General features: G+C 38.6%; 1 protein-coding gene across 1 annotated transcript in view; it reads right to left on the bottom strand.

Moving 5' to 3' along the window:
• The window catches only part of LOC126262497 (nuclear pore membrane glycoprotein 210), a 272,203-nt gene extending 247,680 nt beyond the window's left edge, over positions 1-24,523 (bottom strand). The window contains exons 1-2 of the mRNA XM_049959163.1: positions 24,304-24,523; positions 4,491-4,762 (exon numbers count right to left, since the gene is read on the bottom strand). Of these exons, the coding sequence (XP_049815120.1) occupies positions 4,491-4,762; positions 24,304-24,479 (448 nt within the window). The 5' untranslated portion in view covers positions 24,480-24,523. The remainder of the gene's footprint in view (positions 1-4,490; positions 4,763-24,303) is intronic.
• Positions 24,524-24,785: the final 262 nt, after the last annotated feature.

The following is a 24,785-nucleotide window of genomic DNA, read 5'->3' as shown; positions in this document are numbered from 1 at the left end:
GTAGGGGGGGGGGGGGGGGGGGGGCAGTGCTCCCAAGGTAGGTGGTGTGGGAGCAACGGGAAGGAAAGTGCCCCCCACCATCAAGGGGGCAGATGTAGTCTTCTGGCTCGGAGAGCTGACTGGAATTCGCGAAACGGATGGGGCTACAACTGTTCATGAAGCGGCGGCATAAGAGGAGGTAATAGCCACAGGATGCAGACGCTCAAATTTCCTCTTAGCCTCAGTGTAGGTCAGTCGGTCCAGGGTCTTGTGCTCCACGATTTTCCTTTCGCGCTGTAAAGCCCTGCAGTCTGGTGAACAAGGGGAATGATGCTCTCCGCAGTTGACACACATGGGAGGTGGGGCACATGGAGTATTGGGATATGGTGGGCATCCAAAATCTCGACATGTGACGCTGGAAGTACAGCGGGAATACGTATGGCTGAACGTCCAGCACTTAAAGTGCCGCACAGGGGGAGGGATATATGGCTTTACATCACAGCGGTGGACCATCACCTTGACCTTCTCTGGCAATGTGTCACCCTCGGAAACCAAGATGAAGGCACCGGTGGCAACCTGATTATCCCTCAGACCTCGATGGATGTGCCGGACAAAATGAACACCTCGTCACTCAAAGATGGCGTGCAGCTTGTCGTCAGACTGCAAAAGAAGGTCCCTATATAATATAATACCCTGGACCATATTTAAGCTCTTATGGGGTGTGGTGTAACAGAAACATCCATCAGCTTGCCACAAGCGAGTAATGCCCATGACCGGGCAGAGGATGCTGTTTTATCAAGCATTGTACTGAGATTTAGATCGCTTAGAGATTGCCGGTGTTTGATCACCAGCAAGTGATGACGTGGTACACTTCATCGCGCGTCATGCGCCCAGATGCCACCCACTCCCCATGGGCACCACCCAGCCGCAGCAAAGGCCACCTGACAGGATGGCCACTTCCGGGAGTCCCGATGCCCAGGGTGACAAGCATTTACTCCTTGGCATACGTGGGGAGTTAATAGCACAGGCATCAGCAGAGCGATCACTATGTTGTCAGGGGGCTACAACCAACAGGGTACATGGTGCGCCCCCCCCCCCTCCCCCTGCCCACAATGGACTGACTACTGTGCTGGATATCAGGTGCAAACAAGTCAATGGTCATCGTTGGCACAGAAAGCGACACTGCATAGTGCATGGTGGAAAATGCACCCAGGAAGGAGTCCTTGCCAAAGAGATGGAGAATGAGCGGGACTGCAATGTGACGACGAGAAAGCAGGCTACAGATCTCAAAGCACAATGGACACGATGCACGATGTAAGGTGCCCTTACCCAATTGGCTCGCTCTTCGGAAAAGTTTTGAAGAATGGAGGTCAAACCCTACAGGGGACCATCACAAAAAGGCCGAAATGTGTGAGGATTATGGGCCTGAAGGATGTGTTACAAGGATAGCTCCCATCTACATAGCTCAGAAAAGCTGGTGCTGGAATCCAGATGGCAAGGACCTTGGAGCAGCTGTTGAACTCAAGCATGTCGTATGTTGTGCCGCTGGGTGGTCAAATTTGTTCTTGGCCACAGTTAGACAATGCCATCCACTCTGATGGACAGCTGGTTGACTGCCACGCTGATATAAAAAGCTGGCAGAGTTGATATATGACATGGTTGTTTTTATGGATGCCCCAGAATCGGGCAGGTCTTGCACCTGGGTCTACCACAGGCAAAGGGGTTGGTAGCAGGAGTAGCATACTCATGGACCAGGATGTTGTGTAGTTTGGGTGAGTGACAAAATACCACTTTATGAGGAGTGGGAATGGTCTTGGGTATGAGTCCTGTCACTCTCTCCCAATCCATGCCTCCAAGTCATCATCAAAGTCCGCTGCACCTCTCCGGCTGTGGTATCTGCATCACACGCTACTCCACCTACCTGTCCTCCTCCTCACTCCTGCATTCCTAGCCCGCACACCTGCTGCCGCCCTCCAAGACATTAGCTATCCATCCAAAAACACTCTTCCTGCTTCCTGCATCTCTCCCCTCCTCTACCCACACCACTCGACACACCCCCACCCCAACCAAGCTGGCCTGCTGAGTTGCAATCCTAGTCACTTCTGCTTGGTGAGTGGTCTCCTTTAATCCCAAATTACTTACTGTATCAATACAGAGAGGGAGATTAAAAGTGCACAACAGACAAAACTGAGCTTTTTGATGAACTTATCCATGTGATAGCGCACCTTTAATTATCTGTATGGATGCCTACATACTTCCCACATAAAGTCTCATTCAATCTATGTCCATTTATCTCTACTTCTGTTACATGTAAGTAATTTTTATTTCATTTGAACTAGATAACATCAGTTTTGTAACATTAAGGGTTAAGCTGTTAACTGTGAACCAGCTGTTAGCCTATATGAGAATCCAGGCTTTCTCGGCGAATCTCGATGATAAAATCTTCTTGGTTTGACAGCCGAGTCAATGCATTGTTCTCCAGCAACATTTTAGCAAGTTTCTTACTTGCTATCTTCAGGTGAAGTCGCCTGAAGATGGCAAGTAAGAAACTTGCTAAAACGTTGCTGGAGAACAATGCATTGACTTGGCTGTTTCTTACTTGCCATCTTCAGGCGAATCTCAAATTGCTGCTAAGTGATGAGAAAGTGTATGAAAAATCAATTTCTTAATATTTTTGGAAAAAATCTGTTTCACTTCATCAACAAAGAACTTACAAGGGCACCACCTAGCTTTGAGTTAAAGAGAATGTAGTATATGGAAGATGCACCAAACAGCCCCCCCCCCCCCTCCAACACACGATAAAAGCACCCATCAGTCGTAGTTTTGTATCCATTTTGGACAGAAGTGTTTTTGTTTACTGGTATTCCAATCTAGGGCTACTGAAATTAATTGATTCATGGTTTAAAAGACAGAAAATTTAATATTACAAGGTGCAGTGCCTGTAATTTGTTTCAAAGAATGTATCATTTTATTTGCTCTCAGTAGGCTGTCATTTTAATTTACAAACTAAATGGAATAAAGTGAGATTATTTTGTTTTCAATTAATTGCAGATTGTGCACTTTCTTTTTGTTAGTGACTGCTGTGTTGAGCTGGGACCATTGCTTATTCTTAGTTTTATCAGTTAGTGTTCTTTGGAGTTTAGTCATACCCGAAGCAATGGGTGAGTCAGATGCACACTCTAGGACCCTGTCATGATTTTTGTGCTGCTAAGTTAAATTTCCAGGATATTTTTGGGTTTAGCCTTTATTAGTAGCAGCTCACCTGAGTCAAACTACATAAGTACTTCAAATTTTCAAATTTTTGCTCGGGTTATAAACCTTGTTCCAAACCAAAAAGTGAACCTACCACGAAATGTGTGCAAGCCCTTTATCAATGTATCTGTTTCATCAGTATACATTACAATTTTTGAAGAACGCCGGTGCCCCACGAAATATATGTATAAAATTGGAGGCCAAGAACAGGAAAGACTGAAGCTAACTGTATTAAATGGCTGTGGCAAACTGTATTTAATGTTTCCCCACTCTGAATTAAACCTAATTCCTGATTTGTTAAAGTGACACAGTGTTTTCTATTGTCAAGATAACAATCAGATTCATGCAAAGATGATGCCTTTGAACACATCATTTTAGTTTCCCTAGTAAAACTTTATGATATACCCATTCAAAAGCTTTGACAGATCTCCAAAAATGCCAACAGTGTAACTTTTCTTGTTTAGTTCTACCGGAATTTCCAGTGTAGGCTATGTTCCCAGACATGTTTTTTGAACAAGGGAAGAAGCAAAATAGGTCTATAGAGGTGAAGTGATATGTGAACAATGGAAGAAGCAAAACAGATCTATAGAGATGACCTTCTGATCTCCACTAACACAACCATTTAAGAGATTACACTTGAGTCGCACATCTGATGATGTCACATATTTTTGCTGTAGCAGTAACTGAATGTACTGTATGATTAGTAACATTTACTTACTTGCTTCATAGTACTGTGAAGTACAAAAATCCTTCTGGAAAGAGCAAAAGTTATTACTCACCAACAACACTCAATAAGCTTTAGATTTTGGCTGCTAACTTATTTTTTCAGGGCTAGAATAACAGATAAACAACTGGGATGTGATAAGAGTTTGAGAGTAACAGCACACTTAATTAATAGTTTCATTTATCGTTTTTGAAATAAATTCTGTGCATAATTTTTTCCAGTGGAAAAACAAATACTACTTCCTTTTTCAGCCACCATTCCAATGAAAGTTCTGCTTTAAAGAGAAACTACATCATAAAATCTGCACATGGCCTGTTCGTTTTGCTTTGAGGGATAAACTTTCCAAGATCAACTTTCTGAACAATAACGTGTTTTGTACAATGATCACTGATGATTGCTGTGTAAATTAGAAACATTTTAAAATGTAATTTACTATAGTTGCATGCCCCTGACATTACTGCAAGTAACTCCAATAATATTTCTTACAAATTATTCTATAGTTAAAACCTCTTCAATTACTTTTCAAAACACAAACCCTGGTCATCGTATGCTCTGGCTTCAAATGCTTCTGGTGCTTCCTCTCGGAACAGCTCTCTTGTTGTTGTTACAATCGCCAGTGAAGAAATAACATCAACAATAACATCACATCTCAGTACTTGTCCTGAATTTGTTTCTTCTGCAAATACTATTGCAGTACTTCGTACTCTCTCTTTCGTTACTGCTGTCACTACGACTTTACCCATGCAGTCTGTCAGTAATTCTCCTTCAACAGGCAGCAGTTGCACTATATTTGGTCTGGATGTAGTCCTGGAAAAGAAATGCTTATGAAGACCACTCTTTTCTGTTCATTTTCCCCAAAATGTGAACAAACCATGGTTTACATAAATTACTGATTAATGAATAACATTTTAAGTGTCAAACACTACACATGGCGTACACAAAGCACTCAGAATTTTGTTGCATGCAACGATACTCAGAACTCTGTTACTGTCTCATACTTAATTATACGAGGTGAATCTTCTAAAATTTGCACCACAAATATTGCAAAAATGGAAAGTGCTACTGATGTTCAGTTTTCATAGAATGGATTGGTAGTCAGGGCCTCATACAGTTAGCCAATAAATGAAGTGTAATAGTACTTAGGAAGTGTATTTCTATGCAAACATACACTTTTTAAATGAAACTATACCTACTGACATTAACAAACTAATAGTAGAGTAAATCAGAATGTCAGTACTGTTTGTTGCAGGATTCTAGTGTGAGTCGTTTACAGGATATTGTATTTTGAAAAGTTTCTGTGGGGCCCTGCCCACTCATTCCATACACTGTGCCTAAAGGATGCTGTGTTCTTGGAATGCTATACAACAATTCAAGCAAATAATATTAGTAGTTTGTATTACATATAAAAAGAAAAAATACTTAACTTGTATTTACAACGTGTTGTCACAAGTAATGGGACATGCAATAACAGTCAGAGTCCTTTGTTAAATACAGTGTTCATGCAAGTTCGTCACACAGTTTGTGGATCACTAATAACTGTTATCGTAGCATTCTCTGCTAGGCCGCGTGCAAATGCTCCTAACACTGTCCTAATAATGAGTGGCCAAGGCTGGCAGGAGCGGCACATATTTTCTCTTCTTGCAGAGGCCGCTCCTCCCATGGTGCGGTCCTAATCAGCGCACCATTGGCCAACGTCGTCTCACCGCCTTCTCTCACGTTCTTCATCTTCGTTCTGGTACTTGTGGTTACACCACAACAGTTTCCACACTGGCACACTGACACTTGTAAAATATCCGTGGGAGCAGTAAAGTACAACACATGTGCGTACGCTAGTTATGTGGATTCTGACCAGTAACGAGACAACTGACAATCACAGGATGTATTCAAAATTACCACTGGCAGCAGCCATACACACTTCCAGTCTGGAATGGAATGACTACTGCACATGTGCTAGCATTTCAGCGGAGATGTCCAAGCATGCTGCACTAATATATCATTGTGTATCATTGGTTGTAGTTGGTATGTCCTTGTAGACAGAGTGTTTCAGCTTTCCCCACAGAAAAAAAGTCTACAGGCTTCAAATCCGGGGAATGAGCCAGTCAAGGTACAGGTCCTCTGCGTCAGAACCAATGATTTGGAAACAATTGGTGAAAACATGCTGTAATACTTTGTGTACTATGGGCCGCACAGCCATCATGTTGCTACCACAGGTTCCTCCTAGCCTGCAGAAGAACGTATTCTATCATCTGTGGAAGATGGTCTGTTATGAGGCTGCGATACTTGTGCGTATTCAGTGTTCCATCTATGAAAAATGGGCCTATGAGCTGATAATTCACTATCCCACATCACACATTTACACCTCATGGATGCTGACATGCCACCTAATGAAGCCACTGGGGATTGTCAGCAGATCAGTAGTGCATGTTTCAGTCGTTTATCTGTCTACGGTTGGTAAATTCGGCTTAATCACAAAACAAGATGTATGATATATCTGGAGTAGCCTGTCTTGATGCCAATGTACAAAAGTTAACACAATTCTCATAATTGTCTTCATGAAGCTCTTGATGGAGAGATATGTGATAGAGATGGAACCTATGTTGAAAGAGAATGCATTGGACACTTGTCTGACTTATGCCACGTCCTTGTGCCATTATTACTATTACACAGTACAAGAACGAACTGCATTCTTCCTACTCTTTCCATAGAAAATGAGCATGTTGGCTTTCCCTGCATTGATAAATCCCATCATCCACTCACAACTGACTGCTCAGTCTGTCACTCGTTAACACACTAGCATGTCATAATGCACTCAAGAAACATACAAGCACACTATAAGCAAACATAACAACATCATACGTAGCAACTACGCAGCTTGAATGACACAAATGAGTGTTAGTGTGCAAACTTTTGAAAATACGATAACTTGTAAGCAAGTCCCACTAGAATCCTGCAGCAAACACCACTGGCGTTCTAATTTTTCTCTAGATTTAGTTCCATTTAGTTCCATTTCTCTACATTTGTTCCATTTAAAAATTGTCTGTATGCACAAAAAATAGGCTTTCTAAGTATTAGTATAATCTGTTTATTGGCTAACAATACGAGCCCCTGCCTACCAATCCATTCTGTGAAACTGCACATCAATAGCACTTTCCATTTCCACAATATTTGTGGTGCAAGTTTTAAGTGATTTACCCTCAAACCAATGAACTTCCAGTGGTATTAGTATGGTGCGAAACAAGAAAAAAGTGTGTAGTAAACATGAGCTCTTAACTGCATACCTATGAGCACTATTTCATCTTCAATACTGTAAAATGATTCTCTATTTCTACAGCGAACTCTTCACTTTCGATATTTTGAGAGGTGTTAGTGGCATAGTTCATATCAATTCTGGCAGGCTAGGAAAAAATCTTACCTTCATAGTCTCAGATGTTATTGAATTTAGCATATGTTAAAATTAAGTACTAAGTACGGAATCATATTTTTTATTTTTATTTTGTTTTCTCCAAAAAAATTTCTGCTCTGAGATACAGCCCTCGAAAGATGACACTGCCCTTACCATTTTGAGGATGCGAATTTTGGAAAACATTTTAAAATGCTGTATCTCTGGAACAGTTCTAGATATTTTGTAGTTTTTTGAAATTATTATTTGAAAGATAATTGCTGTATGATTACAAAGAAATCCTCCATTTGGACTTATCTGTCAAAGTTCTTTTACTATAGAATTCTCAACCTTTTTTTTATAATTTACGGAAAAATTTTTTTTATTCAAAAATGCCAATCCATAAAATTTTGATTTTCTTTTTCTATTGATTAATACCGCATAGTTCTACATTCCCTGAAAAGGAGAGCTTTCACTTTTAGGTTGAACCAGGTTTATAAACAATTGAAATGTTTGCCACACATAAAACCTGTTTTATTACCACTTTATCACATAAAAACCTCATAAAAATCAAAACCTAGCCTTATTTAACATATGTTTAGTTTTAAAAGTTGAGTAAGATACTCATTTTTCAAGCATTTTAAACGGTTCCAAGATGTACGTGAAAGGTCCAAAGACTTATAGTGTTTTTTTTTTTTTTTTTTTTCTGAAATTAGCCAGTCAGTAAACTAAAAATGTGTTCCACTGCTTCAGTATCTAACTGTTGAACCAATAGGAACTGGAGCACTTACAATCTTCAAAACATTGTGAACAGGAAGATGCACTGATGGCGTTGTTGTTGTCCTTCAGCTGGAAACCTGTATCCAGCAACTGGTTCATGTGGTAACATGAAGTTTACTATAATTTTGTTTAACTCATAACTGGTGTCTATAATCTCTGCAATCCACCACTCACAGTCATACATACGTCACAAACATCCCGCTTCTCAGGTTGTGAATCTGATTATCATCCTGCTGTTTTTGAAGTGTTGGCCGAACAAATGAAATTTCTTCTTTCTCACTCTTTAAAGTGCATGCAATATGATTTCCCCCATCACTTTAAGTCCAAACATGTGTCTTCTGAAGTCCTTTCACAGAAGTAGTTTGTTTGAATCATTCTTATTTTTTGTGCTCACAGAATTCTTCGATTTCCTCTTTGGACAAAAGAATGAGGGCTTAGGATGTGTAAAATTTCATGACTCTCGTAAAATCCTTCCAGCATTCTGACTCACATCTGTATTTGGTCTGGAAAGATTATTTTTTGTAGCATCACAAGGACCCTTCCCATGACCAGTAGTACTGTATACCCAGTCAGTTGGCATAAGCGACTTACTCTATTCAAACAGCTGGTAACGATTCTTAAAGTGATTAGGAGCACCATCAGAAATAATGACGATCTTCTCTGCCCTGTTTGCAGTTGAAGAATTTTGCGCATTGCTACCAAAGCATGTGCTGAGTCATGTCCCATGCCATCACTTATAACTGCAAAACTTGTGGTCTTGTTTTGAAAATGTGTCACACCTGTAAAAATTGAAACCTGGTCATTACCCCAATGATACTCTTGTACTTCTTGTGAGAGAATCCCAGACCAGTTCTCAGCAAAATCACAGTGAAGCATTAAACATAGTTATTCAGCCTGTACACACCCTTTCACTTCTGCAATGTGCTGTTGTTGCAATTTCTTCAGATGCTGGTGTGCTACTACTTTCACTGACCATTTACCATGTTCATCAATGAAACTGTCAAAGGCAACAGTTTTCTTAAGTAGGCCTAGTTTATTTTCCTCCCATGTCCCATATGTAATTTTTGCAGAGTTATCTGCTACGTCTTCCTGGCCAAATGTCTGTAAAGACAGTCCTCCCTTTCCAGGGCAGTCACCACATTCTAGAAACAAACAAGTCTCTCACTTTATGTCACAGACTACTAATGACTTCACACGCCCACACAAGGTGTCATATGTCACATGCTCCATTAAGTTCTTCAAAGTTACCACACAATGTTCAAAATTCGCACAGTACACACATAAACAGACATCTCTAGGTGGGTGTGGAACTACCCACTTAGACTGAAGTGCATAAAATTTTGATCTTCCAATATGTGAAGTTGTATAGTGGCTCTCATAAATTGCAAAAATTTCTTAAATACTGTGAGTCATGTATCTCTTCACTTTCACAACTTTTTGACCTTCAACTGTTACAGCTACTTTTTTTTCCACTCTGGTGAGAACAGTCCCATTTATCTTCCAAATAAAATGACTGCACTATTTGAACTTGAGCTGCTTCTACAGGATGAGCATAATAGGGACCTCACATTTCTTGATTTGTCTACCATGTATTTTGATACTGATGGAATGTGGTTCAAAATTGTTTTCTTTGAAAGAAAACATCTCTGGAATAATAGTTAAAACTTGCACCTTCTCACTGTAGGATGCACAATATTCAACAGCTGAATTGATATATGTGAAAAATTCTTGGCAAGAGATACTCGAGTTCTTTGGTTCGTTTTCTTCTGAAGATGGAATCTCTGCTTTGAAGAGTGTGGTCAGTTTTGCTGTAGTGTATTCATCCATAGCTTCAGTAATTTCTCTGTGCTTTCTTGATGTGTAGAACTTATGACTAAACTTCACTGATCACAGTTTCTTAACAGGACTAACACACCTACCCCTGTTGTTGACTGATTCAGAGTATTTAATTCTTCCTCTATTGATGCAAAATCTGTATCATTTGCACCATGGGAGGCTTCACCCTGTTCAGATACTATCATTGTTGTTATTCTGTCAAAACATTTAGAACACAAAAAGTCATCGCTGGAAACATCTTCAGATCAGATTAGATTGGATTAGATTAATACTAGTTCCATGGATCATGAATACAATATTTCGTAATGATGTGGAACGAGTCAAATTTTCCAATACATGACATAATTAAGTTAATTTAACAACATACTTAAGTTAATATAACAACTTTTTTTATTTTTTTTTGTGGTTTTTTTTAATAATTTTTTTTCTTCTTAATTTATATCTAAAAATTCCTCTATGGAGTAGGAGGAGTTGTCATTCAGAAATTCTTTTAATTTCTTCTTAAATACTTGTTGGTTATCTGTCAGACTTTTGATACTGTTTGGTAAGTGACCAAAGACTTTAGTGGCAGTATAATTCACCCCTTTCTGTGCCAAAGTTAGGTTTAATCTTGAATAGTGAAGATCATCCTTTCTCCTAGTATTGTAGTTATGCACACTGCTATTACTTTTGAATTGGGTTTGGTTGTTAATAACAAATTTCATAAGAGAGTATATATACTGAGAAGCTACTGTGAATATCCCTAGATCCTTAAATAAATGTCTGCAGGATGATCTTTGGTGGACTCCAGCTATTATTCTGATTACACGCTTTTGTGCAATAAATACTTCATTCCTCAGTGATGAATTACCCCAAAATATGATGCCATATGAAAGCAATGAGTGAAAATAGGCGTAGTAAGCTAATTTACTAAGATGTTTATCACCAAAATTTGCAATTACCCTTATTGCATAAGTAGCTGAACTCAAACGTTTCAGCAGATCATCAATGTGTTTCTTCCAATTTAATCTCTCATCAATGGACACAGCTAAAAATTTGGAATATTCTACCTTAGCTATATGCTTCTGATTAAGGTATATACTTATTAATGGTGTCATACCATTCACTGTACAGAACTGTATGTACTGTGTCTTATCAAAATTCAGTGAGAGTCCGTTTACAAGGAACCACTTAGTAATTTTCTGAAAGACAGTATTGACAATTTCATCAGTGAATTCTTGTTTGTCAGGTGTGATTACTATACTTGTATCATCAGCAAAGAGAACTAACTTTGCCTCTTCATGAATATAGAATGGCAAGTCATTAACATATATTAAGAACAACAAAGGACCCAAGACTGACCCTTGTGGAACCCCATTCTTGATAGTTCCCCAGTTTGAGGAATGTGCTGATCTTTGCATATTATGAGAACTGCTTATTTCAACTTTCTGCACTCGTCCAGTTAGGTACGAATTGAACCATTTGTGTGCTGTCCCACTCATGCCACAATATTTGAGCTTGTCTAGCAGAATTTCATGATTTACACAATCAAAAGCCTTTGAGAGATAACAAAATATCCCAATGAGTGGTGTTCGGTTATTCAGATCATTCAAAATTTGATTGGTGAAAGCATATATGGCATTTTCTGTTGAAAAACCTTTCTGGAAACCAAACTGACATTTTGTTAGTAGTTCATTTTTATGTGAAGCTACTCTTGAATACATTACTTTCTCAAAAATTTTGGATAAAGCTGTTAGAAGGGAGATTGGACGGTAAATTGTTGACATCAGATCTATCTTCACTTTGAAACAGAGTCTTCAAATGAGATCACTTATTCCCAACCTGAACAAAGTCTGTTTGTTTTTGTTTGTTTTATGTATCACTCTTTTATGGATATGCAAACAGTCAGCACACTTCACTCTCAGAAGACATTTCAAACAGTCCTCCTCACAAAACACACTGCAACTGTGTCAACTGACAGTAAACAAATTAGCACTGAACAACTACAATACAGAAACCTGCATTGAACAACCACAACAAAGAAACAACAACAAAGTGTAAGAAATATCTGCAAACAATGAAAGTGAAAAGAAATAACTGCAACAAAGACAACATAAATAAACATTGTAACAAAGAAATTAGTAAGAAACAACTTCAGTGAAGACATACATTACCCTAGAAAGTTAAAAAAAAATCTGATAAAACCTGTCCAACTAAAAAGTGGACGTTCTCCTTCACAGCGAATATAGTACTCTGTGGTACTGATCCACAGAAAAAAAATCTAATTTTTCTTGATTGGCATTTTTGACAAAAAAACAAAAAAAAATCTGTAAATTACAAAACAAAATTCAAAAGGTGACAGCAAAAGAACTTCGACAGATATGTCCAAACGGAGGATACCATTGTAACCATAAAGAAATTATCTTTCAAATAAAAAAAACACTCTAACAAAATATCAAGAACTGTTTTAGAGATACAGCATTTTAAAAAAATTTCCAAAATTTGTATCTTCAAAACGTGTTTCTTACTTACTTCTGAATTTTAACATATGCTAAATTCAGTAACATCCAGGACTATTAAGGTAACCCACTGCCTGAAGTGATACGGATTATGCCTAGTACAGATTCAACAAAGAAAATATTTTTCAGTAAACAATGGCTCTAAAGTGAATACCGAAAGAGCTATAAGCACTTGTTCAGTATATGAGATGTGCTTCACAGTAGCAAAGATGAACAGGTGCCCACAGCTCATACGGTATGCATCTTAAGAGCCCATGTTTAATAGGCCTTTCATATTTTTTGTCCCTTCTATTAGTTCTGAAAGACTGTTGGTTGAGTTCTGGTTCACCCTATTTGCCCTATGAGACATCACTTTCGAATCATCCTGTACTACTCTGCATGTTAAAATTCTTTGAACCATCTTACCATCCCTTGTACTGGCCTGCACCCAATATCTGTAGAGCAACAATTTCATATGAAAATTCCAGAAAACACAGCAACATTGTAAATGTAGTAACTACAGCTGGCCACAACAGGTTGAAAGTAGGAATAATCTTCCAGTAGGAAATTTTCTTATACAAATGACAATGCAGTAAAAGATAGATTGCTACTTACTGTAAAGAAACACACTAAGTTGCATACAGGCAAAATTAAAAGACACTAACATAAAGCTTTCGGCCACAGCCTTCATCAGAAAAAGAGAAACACACACCATTCATATACACAAGCAGGCACACCTCTTGCACACATGACCGCGAACTCCAGCATCGCACACCAGAATGCATTCTGGCCAAGTGTGCATGAGGTGTGCTTGCTTGTGTGTATGAATGGTGTGTGTTTCTCTTTTGCTGAAGAAGGCTGTGGCCGAAAGCTTTATGTAAGTGTCTTTTAATTGCACTTGTCTGTAACTTAATGTGTCTTCTTTATGATAAGTAGCAATTGACTTTTTCTACATTGTTGATATTCCTCCCTGGAGTTTACATTGTCCTATATAACTGGAGTCATTAATAAGTAAATATTGGGTGTTTTAATTCCATCTCACTTCTTATTTTAGCAATGGTTTATACACAATGTGTGCACTGAACTAACACAGGAAAAAAAACCTAGATCAAGTTGCCTCCAATATTAAACAATTAGTCGCTGAACGGCTAACTAAAAAGTAATTCAGAATTATAAATAACCTGTATTATAAGTACTCATTTTGAGCTACAATGTCCAAATAAAATAAAATTAGGTGTGTATATATGAAACTAGATGTCAGGTAGTGATATATGCACCAGCAGCCACATCCTCAATTGTCTGCAATTTGACCAAGTGAAGTGAACAATGATGTAGCCAAGTGCACTGTGGGGCATGCAAGGGACAACATACTACTATATCATTTGAGATTGGGGCGGTTACTGGTAATAGTCCACAAAAAAAAGTAACAGAATCTGCAAGGAATTTACTTTTAAGAAGGGGCAAAAGACAATTTGTTCGTCAAAGAAACTGAAGGGGGTTATGTCTAGCTGCTCTTACTCTCAAATTCTCAAGCAAAGTGTGTCCTCATAAGATTGTCATTCCCCAGCAATTTCAAAAGAACCTCAGTTTAATACAACACAGTATCAATTTTCTGTTCTTCACTCCAACAACTCTGGTAGCAGACATGAGTAGAATATTCAGTTGCAACACCTTAGATGGAACACTACTGGTTTCAATTATTATTCCGCTGTTGTGACACTAGTATTCCTCATAATGCATCTTTTGCAGGATCATTTTGAATGAGGTAATTATCATTCCAAAGCATTAAAAGAACAAACAAACAAGGTACTTTGAACCTATCTTTGATCACAGCTGTAACTGAAGAAAATCTTATTTCGTGTAGTGTTTCTAGGAAAAACTTCCAGAAAGATTACGTGGTAAGAAAGACTTACATTATAGGAGCATAAGAAATGTGGTTCTGATATCAATGGCACATATACTTCGGCTTTACGCATTTAGATAAATATCTTTGTCCATTTGTGAGTTGAACAGGTAAGGAATGACTAGCCATGGTACAAGTTACCCTCTGCCATTCATTATATGGTAGCTTGTGGAATATGTGCATAGATGTAGAACTAATTCAGCTTCACAAACAACAGGAAAAGGATGACGCAACGCTTTTGATTCAGTCTAATATTGGTCACATCGAAACCACACTCAAATCCAAATTTGAAATTAGTGTCGTCAATGAAGCACAATACTTAGAACTGAAAGCATGTTTTTTACTATTGATATCAACGTACAGCCAGAACAGAAATGACCTCCTGGACAAAGAGTGCAGTTATTTAAACAAATTTTGAATTTCCACACTGCTGGTATTTATATATAGATCAAATATTCCAGAATATGTGAACATTACATTTTCAATAACCTTCTGGAAACAATAAAAACAAAATAATAAATAATTTCTAGTGGTCCCTCTTGAACTGGGAACCTGCAGCACATGAGCTAGTGATGCCAACCACTTCACCACACTCCATGTTGCACAGCTCACAGCACTATTTACTTACAGGATATTCACATCCAAATACGTTTTCAGGACAACCAAGCATTAAAGTGTAATTTTTATAGTTACAGCCTGAAAATTTTCCACCAACGCAGAATGCAAACCATCACATATTGCTTTTTTACTGAAGTATCTTACTTAAAATGTTACAAATATACTGTAACTGCAAATGGAAAGTGGAAGAAGCCTCTTGGCCAACAAATTATAAAGTAATGAAAGATGTGGTACAACACTGTGATCCCGCTTCTTGACACTATTGAACTCAGTGCCTCAAAGGAAAGACAGTTACTGTAAACAGCATGATCACCCACTTTCATGGAACCAAATGTCTTGTGCACTAGTAAACAAAATAATGAAGTGAGAAAAAAAAGTGGAAATAATTTTGTTAATTCTGTGAAAGGAGATATTCACTAGATTGATCTGGAACAAAATTAAGAAGTTGCACATGACTTTCTACATGGCCACAAACAAAGGAACCTCATAATTAAATGACATGATAGTTAAATTATGCCTCCAGTTGTAATTAATGGGGCATTTGAAGACTGTAGAAAACATATGCACTTCTTGCTTTACAATTCTAAATGGATGACCATAACAATACTACAAACAGTGCACCAGAAACTCACAATATCTATTATAAAATGATGAGTAATTTGTCGTATCTGCTTTACACATTTTGATTCAGTTTTTTAACAGTTTGTGGTGTGAAGAAGATGTGCCAAAGATTGAAGAACTCAAATCATCCTCCTCGCTATAAAACTTTTTATAGCCAAGATCACATAAATATTTACTATTTTCAACAGCTGGTATCGACAGGCTTTGCTGTCATCTTCGTCTTCAACCTTTTATTTCTGACAAACCTGTGAATAATGTGCTATGTTTTATTCACTAATATGACAACCTGGATGAGGTTCCAACTCACAATGAACATGTTCTGTCAAAATAATTTTTGAAGACCAGAAGATGACAGCAAAGACTGTAAAAACCTCGTGGCAAAAATGAATAAGCATTAATGCGATCTTGGTTATAAAAACTGTTTTAACAAGTAAAAGAAGTTGATCCTTCTCATTTTTCAACATCAGAAATTTCAATCATTTCATCCTCATATCTTTCCAAAGACAGTACATCATGGCCGATATCTCTCATCTCATGTTGGAAATACCCTTGAGAGATTTAATTAAAGCTTGGCATGGAAGCTGGAATCCCAAAATTTGTTTACAGCATCATACGAGTAACATCATTTTTTGTGTGTGTGTGTGTGTGTGTGTGTGTGTGTGTGTGTGTGTGTGTGTGTGTGTGTGTGTTTGGTCTTTTTTTTCTGGTTTAGGGGTGCTCAGCGGCACAAGGTTATCATCATGCTTATGAAAATTAGTAGAAACGAATGTGGTTAAAAGTTGAAAATGTAAGAAGTAAGTAGCAATCTCATATAAAACTGCTATCACTCTCTCTCCCTGTCTCATCCAAGGTCACTTGTACAATCACACTAGCTCACAACCTGTAAAACAGTTAAAACTGACAGATGTTCAAATGCTCAATTATACCTCAAGTCAGACAACAGGGGAACTACAATTGATTCACAGGAATATACGGCTGAATAATCACTTACAAATAGTATGGACAATCTGGAAAACCTGAAACACATTATAAACTCCTCCCTCTGTAGGCGTCAACAAATCTCTGATTCTGAAGCCACTCAGAACTATGGGACTGAACAGTCCGTGATGCAGAATCTTATCCACACAGTCGGTGACGCCTCTCTCATATGGTAGCGAGCTACAGGAAGTTTCTTCTGTACCTTTAACTGTTTTGTCTTTGTTGTGCCTAACAGTTCATTGTACATCTGTGTTGTTGTATCCATTTGCACGGAATGTTGTCTCGAGCTCATTCAGTTCATGTTCTATGTGGTTAGCATAATCAATGCAGTGAGCCTGGGCTGTCAGCATACATAGCACAGCATTCTTAAATGCTGAACTCTGCTGCAAATCTGCGTGCAGGTATCTGCTCGTGTGTGTCAGTTTCCTATAGACTTTACATCCTAGTTTCCCACTAGATGTTCTATACACCTCCAAATACAGAAAAGGAATCACTCCAGGTTTTCTATTTATACCACCAACTGAATGTTGTTATGTAAGCTGTCAAGAGGCTCATGAAATCTGTGGACTTCTGCTTCCCAATGCGACCATATGACGAACTTGTCATCCACCTTGCCAGCAGCATGGGTGCAGTGGCACAGGATTTAGTGTGATCTGTTCAAAAGCTTCAGTTGCTGTACGTGAAAGGGAGATCCCACTGCCATCTCATCTGTCTGCTCACAAAATCTGCCATGCCAACTAAAATGAGTTGAACACAAGTACAACAGCACCAGGTTACAGATGGCTGGCAGTATTTGCTCCTGTAGGATGTTGATGTTTTCAGATATAAGCACACTGGTAAACAAAGATTTTGTCACAACTAACCACAACAAGTACTTGCTGTTCCATTATCAGCTGGATGAGATGTGTAGAATTCTTAACACAAAACTCAGTATTATTTCTGGGTCAGATATTCTGCCAGATAATATTTGGGCAATGCGATCTCACTGACAATTGGTCTAAAAGGACAGCTTTCCTTGTGATCCTTTGGTACTCCATAAATTCTTGGTGGCACTGGAACTTCCGACATGAGCCCCATAGCTGTGTCAACATCGATTCTAGAGCTCTGTCTCACAACCTTTGCTGTGGGTTCGTTTCTCAGTTATTTGTGCTTGGGATCAATCAGCTAATTGCTCATTTGGCTACATATGATGTAGTGTCCAACACTGCACCATTGCCTTTGTCTGCCTATAAAATTACATCATCTTTGTTGTACCTCAGTACACTTTGGGTGACTCTCTCTTTTTGTCGTCACATCTTCCCTGCTTCTACTTGAGCCAGTTTTTGGAGTAACACTTCAAAAGCCTGTATAATGTCCTCTGCTGGTAAGCACTGGGACGAAGTTTACACCCTTAGACAACACATCTGTAGCTGCCTTATTGAAGATATGTGTTGACAGGCTCACCACAGTGCGAGATATTTATTTTGTGTGAGCTCAGTTTGTTGATGCTGTCGCAATCAGTTGCCGATAATTTGGGTGCCACCCACAGTTGTTTCTCGAATAGCGGCCTGTTGTTAAATTCCAAGAAGGAACAGAGAGGATGGATTCTTTCTCTCGCTAATGAATGGCTAGCACGTTTGAAGATGTTACTTGCTTTCCTGGTACCAAACTGTGGTTGAAACAAAAAGAATTTTGGTACGATGTCATGAACCGGCATCTCTTAAGATAATTGAGCAGTTTCTCCTTTGTCTTTCTCAGTTGTTCCATCCTGTGAATATGGCCATATAGGCTACTTCCTGCCCAGACAGATCACTCATACAATGATCAGCCAGAACATTATGACCACCAACCTACTATAGATATAAACCCATCCATGTGATTGCAGCATCACCTGTTTTCAAAAGAAGCTAATTCAATTTTTAAAAAGCAAATTTCAATCTGGGATATAGAAGACGTGCCACTTTTCAGATGGCAGTGCAACCCAGTACAAGAATAAAAAGAATTTTGTAAACTTATGTTTCCAAAGAGAAGATTTTGGCATTGAAACTCTACAAATTTTATAAAAAAAGTCATCTTTCTAGTAAAAGTGAAATAGGCTTATGTATTTTTTCAAATATAATAAAAGTGTGAACCCATGAGAGTCTCTCTTTCATACTTTGGGAATTAGTTACCGATAATGTGGAGAGCTGTATATCACTTTTTGAAAAATTCTGAAGATGCACTTTTTGATAAATTAAAAATTTAAATTTTCATTTAAATCTGAAAGACAATTTTCATCTCAAACTCACATTGTGTTGTACATCAGTGGAAAGCTCCCAGAAATTTCCATAAAATCACATATGTACCATCATTTTAGCTTAACTGGGAAAGGTTTTACAGCAATTTGAAATTATGGCAGTTTTTTAACAACTTCACATTGCTGTACTGTGAAAATGGGCTGACATATTTTAATAAAACTGGGTATTTTCTTAATGTAAATGTAGCCTACCTCTGTGCCAAGTTCTATAAAAATCTGAGAGGGGAAATAAAATTACTATGTTGACTTGACGTGGAATGACTCACACAGTATAAATCTTTGATGCAGTGCCTCTTGAAACACCACATACTTCGGCTACCTTGGTTATGTAAGCACCCACTATACAATCACGAACAATTTGCCTGCGTTCGAGTTCACTTAGCTCTGACATAATACACTCAGAACTAAACAAAACACTGTTATGACTACAACTCACAACTGCATTGTACTGAGAGCACTTTACAGCTGTCATCTGTGGTAAAATGCAACAGCGCCATCTGTGGGCTTGGCTGGCATCTGCATTTATGTTCAAGCACGTATTTCTCACTGTTTTTCCATATTTTCACCCAACCGCTTTTAAGTACATCACTGGCTCCGATCTAGACTTACTGTTGTTAAGGATATTTTCACAATTATTTGAATTTAATTTTTTTTATGCAGTCCCCTCCGCCTCTCCCCCCCCCCCCCCCCTTGGGATGCCATTTGCACCAACACTGTGAGAAGACTGTACTATCTTAGTGAAGTTGGCAACATAATGCTACAGGAACATCATTTGTTCTGCATTATTGGGGTGACACCTTGAAGCATATAACACAGTGAACGAACACCAAAGAGGATTAATTGGGGGATAAGTCATGTAGTTGCAAATTCCTACACAGTGCTGGGAAGGGGTGTTCTGTACAACACACTAAAATCCTGGTTGGTGGGTTGTGAGGTTTTGAAATGAAGGGGAAGGGAGGAGGGAAGCTTAAAGGTCACTTTTTACATTTTCTATAACAACTTGACAACCACGACATCAAGCAAAAATGTTTCCCAGTACACAATTAAACTAAATCAAATTTTCTACAAAAAAAGGTCCTATTCTTTTCCTTTTCTCTAGGACTAATAGCTTCTGCACTGTAGGGAATGGAAAAATTGCAGAATAGTACAAATATTGTTTTAACAGTATAATATTAATGTTTATCTTTAAATGAAGTGGGTTAACAACAGATATTAAACACGTGTACAATTTAAGTACAGCAGAGCCATATTAAAGCATAATTGTATTGTGGAAGATGTCACACAGTAGAAGGGAAGGTAGGTCACCAGATTGTGTTCATGCACTTCCCTCAATCACAGGTCTGTAGACTGAAGATGGAACAGATGATTCCTCACTCTATATATACCACTATGTCACAAGAAGGGGCTACAGAGTATCTCACAAAGTTATGACAATACTCTGCAGCATGTCATATGAACCACTGGCAATGCACTACAGAGAGATGCCCCAGGATGTTTATTTTCCACAGATTGCGTTGATACTACATGGAATGCAGATATGAGTTATTAAGAATACTAAGGCAAGAAATGCAAAAGGACAGAATGTACAGAAATCCTTGCACACTGTTCTATATTGCTAGAGGGGAAACTGAGCCGTAGTCATCACATACGACAGCTGTAGTGTTCCTCTGGGAAAGGCAACTTCCTCCACTGCTTGATTTTCAGTTTACAGACAGACAACACCTTCCCGAGCTCATGCTTGTATAATCACAGGAATATTAGGAAAAAAAGAACAGTTTTGCTCTGGTAGGGTACTAGTCTAGACATCCATCATATCTGATGTGCATAGAGATATTCAAATATCCACTGACCACCAAAGAAACATTGTTAATGGACACAGATGAATTCGTGAAAAAAATGAAATGACTGTAGGGGCCTATTGCATTACTGGCTGGGAGAACGTCCTGGGGTTGTTCAGCCACTCGGTGCAAGTCTTTCTATCTGACATGACTTCAGAAACTTGTGCATCAAAGAAAATGAGATAAAATGTTGAGGACAACCCCGACACCCAGTCTCGAAGCAAAGAAAATCACAAACACAGCTGGGACTCAAGCCCAAGACTCAGTGATCAAGAAGAAGTAATGCTAACCACTATACAATGAGCTGCAGACATGAAGTAACAATATGGTGCCTCACGTTTGACGTAAGGGGTGTGCAGTTGTTCCATATTCTCTATTTCAGGCTGGTAATGTCAGTCCACAGTGAGCTGTTAACAGCAGATGATTTCTCACAGGTGAAGAGATCCACAGCACGGACAAGCCAGGAATGTCTGTGAAACTGAATTCTATGGGGTATGACTTGGATTCACTGAAGAGGCAAATTTCAGCTTATGAGATCCCACCATTGAATCTTATAGATCCCTGATCAGTTCTTTCTCAAGAATGTTATGCACTGCCAACACAGATCTTGAATCGCACCACAGAGAAATGTTCAAGTCACTGCCTGGACATGATGTGGCTGGGGGTAAAGCAGTCCCCTATTAACCATTTGTTGTTATATGCAAGACTTCCTGGTTATGTTTCTTAAAAAAAAGAAAGAAAAAGGAAAAAAAGAAAAAAAAAGTATCTTCAGTCTGATAACTTTATAGTAAATTGCTTTGACACTTTTGTATGACAAATGTGATGAAGTTTTACTTTATTCCGAAAAACTTCCAACTTCCTGCAAGGGTAATATACTCTTAATTCCTTTACTGTATTTGAGATTTGGAACCTAGTCCAGCAATGTCAACACTCATACTCTGCAAGCTACCTAAAGTTCTAGAAGAGGGTATTCCTCATACCACTACAATTACCACTTTTGCAAACAGAACAACTCTCAGCAAGCCTCCAAATGAGCCCAAAAGTCTCTGACTTAGCTGTCAGGATAATTTCAAGCACTGTATGAAGTAGGAAGTTAATATGTTGCTTGACTCATCTTGCAACACACATTTTCATAATTTTAATGCTAAACCGTTTTGATGCATAACTTAACACTTTCCTGTAATAATTAGCACTATAGTTGGATGAAGATTTGAGAGACCCCCCCCCCCTGTTGTTCTTACAATTACCTCTGTTCCACCTGCACTGACCCCGTGCTGATACGCAACACTTAGTGAGGTATTTGTCATCTGATTAAGGAAATTAGTTAGTCACAGAGGTTAAACTGCAGTAAAGGAAGTGGGACGTTTCCATTCACAGATCAGATATTGGGAAACTACAACTGGTCTACAACTGTGATTTACTATACAGCATTAGCACGGCAGCTGATAAATTTGAACATTAGATACAGTCATATGGCCTCAAAGGGTCAAGTTCAGCTGCCCAACCGGAAAGGCTTTTTTTGTTTTCACAACTTAAACAAGTGAGCAAGTTGTGCCAGGTATCAGTTAAGGTTGGGTGACTAATTAAGAGAGCATGCAGATGGACTTTGGTGTTGATGACAGAGACAAAACGGTGCATAAGTTTACCTGGTGATGAAACAGAACCTACTTCTACTGAGAAGCACCATGGGGGCCATAGAGTTTAACATGCCCATTCAAACAACAAATGATCAACATTGTCATGTGCCATAATTATGCTGGATTGACCAACTGTCTAGCCATATGACACATTAAAAGTATGCACAATAGTAGTACTACACACTACTATACACTCTCTTTCACAAAATCTGTTCCCAGAGAACAGCTGAAGTTGAAAAAACAGATTGCTTCTCTGCACAGCTTTGCTTTAAATACAATTTACTGTACACCAAGGATATTCCACTCATGAGTGGTCCTAAGTGTTCAAGTTGTGCTTATGTGAATGTGTGTGTTCTACTTCTTAAGACGATCTTTTGGCCCAAGGCATCGTTCATTGTGCCTGTCTGACTCAACATCTCCTCCATATAGGCTAGTGAGTAGCAGTCCATCCTTTTCAAAATATTATCTATTTTTTGTCCTTCTTCTGAGTGCACTTTCCTTCGTCTAAAGAAGGGCATACTGTTCTACTAGGTACATAGCTACTTATCCAGTAATTGGTTGACTTTCTCCTAAACTTGAGCCACTGTTCCTCTACGTGGTCCTTCCCAAAAATCTAATACATTTAAATTTCATCCCGTAACTATCTACTTTAAGTAGTTGTCAGAGCCTGCTTTTAATTAGGCCTATTGTTTTGCTGGATGTCTTGTGGCACTCATCAACTACAAAAGTTATCCTAATCAATTGTTGGATGAACAATGTCTCCTCAAATAACGATGCTATGATTGGGGAACAAACATATTAACCAGCTGAGACTTTTTTAAAAGTTTTAGGTAAATCTTGGAGTGCGTCTGGAAGTTGAGTGGACCCAGTTACTAGCTGGTATGCACCCTCACTATTGAGTCTCATTCAATCAATCATACATGCAGTTTCAATTTCTATCTTCATGCCTTTAGAGTTCAGTTTCTTGTCTACTGTGATGAATACACCACCTCCAATCCCAATTAGCCTTGTTCTTGTTATTGTTGTCTTCTGTACAGAGATTGGTTTGCAGCACCTCTACATGTTTCCCATTAGCCTATCCTTTCAATATACACTTATGTTTACCCACAAAATCTCAGTCTGTCAATTTCAGATCTTAGCCAGTTTTTTTATACTGCTTTTGAAGAACGCTTCACATTCTAGCACTTCCTTATGAATGCTTCAGCTGTTTACCATTAGGTTTTTAATAGTCTCATCTCTGGGAATGGCCTCCCTCATGTCTTACACTGGTACTTCAGTGTCTTCTACACCTATGAACATCCGGACTGGATGGACAGTCAACACCATACATACAATCAGCTACTTGGGTAACCATCTCTGATGTGTTTTGCACCCCTGACCCACTGAGGGAACCTTCAGTTCTCAACCAACAGAAGTATAGTAAGTCAACCTAGATTCATACAGAAGTTTCAAAGTCTCTGCTTCGATCCTTCTACTCGACTGACAACCAAGAAACCAAGATCTGTTTTAGGAACAATCATGCAGATTGTGAGCGTTGTTGAAATTCCATGATCAAGTCTTGTTATCTTTCAATCTCGACCATTATTTACACTCTCCAGAACCGGAAGGGCTTCGCACGGAATAATTAAAAAAACAAATCTTGTTCACGCAAGCTCTTCTCAGAAAATAGCTGTCAGTGAAGAAATGCTGCTGTGTTTCTCGGTTAACCTCTGGTTTACACATAAACCTAGAAAACGAGATGAAACATTATTTTCCTATCTTGACGACAAACCAGTTGCCAATACTTCTATATGCACATCACATTTATTTCGGTCTTTTTCATCATCATATGTACCGGCTCCAGAAACCCAAGATTAGTCAATGTGCAACTCGCGATAAGATAACATTATGATTCATGATTTGTCTATGGACCTCATATTACTAAATACCTACATCAACTTGAAGTAGGGAGGAAAATTGTTTTGCCAACAACTTATATCACTAAATTAATCCTGAAAATGGATTACCATTTATAACAGCCTCCACTTGCGGCATCCACCACCTCCAAGGTAAAATTAGTGTTGAAGTTATTGAACAATGGTAGAAGAACTCGTGGCACGTTTAATTTTGATCCAAGAACTCCATTTTTAAAGCAAAACAATAACAAAAACAAACACACAATCCATATACGAACACCCGCCATAATTTTGTCTTTCAAACCAAACCAAACAGCCCTCCCATAGCCAAAGATGGAAACACGTGTTGTGATTCCACAGTATGTATACGACATAAGCAAGGGAATGTTCTCGCAGATACAATGAATAGAGCAATATGGGATGACATGAAGCTTTTGTCGCATTTATTCTTTTGTAATTATCGTTCATTTTACCTATAAATCTGGGTCTGGTAAGTGATTGTAAAGTCTATGGGCAACCTTTTTGAAATAAAACAGGTGAATATCGCCCCGTTTCAGCTTATTGCCCTGGAAAAAGAAATTTCAAACTCCAAC

This window comes from Schistocerca nitens, chromosome 6 (assembly GCF_023898315.1).
Source record: "Schistocerca nitens isolate TAMUIC-IGC-003100 chromosome 6, iqSchNite1.1, whole genome shotgun sequence".
Classification (NCBI taxonomy): Eukaryota; Metazoa; Arthropoda; class Insecta; order Orthoptera; family Acrididae; genus Schistocerca; species Schistocerca nitens.
This window is presented reverse-complemented; position numbering and strand designations above follow the sequence as displayed.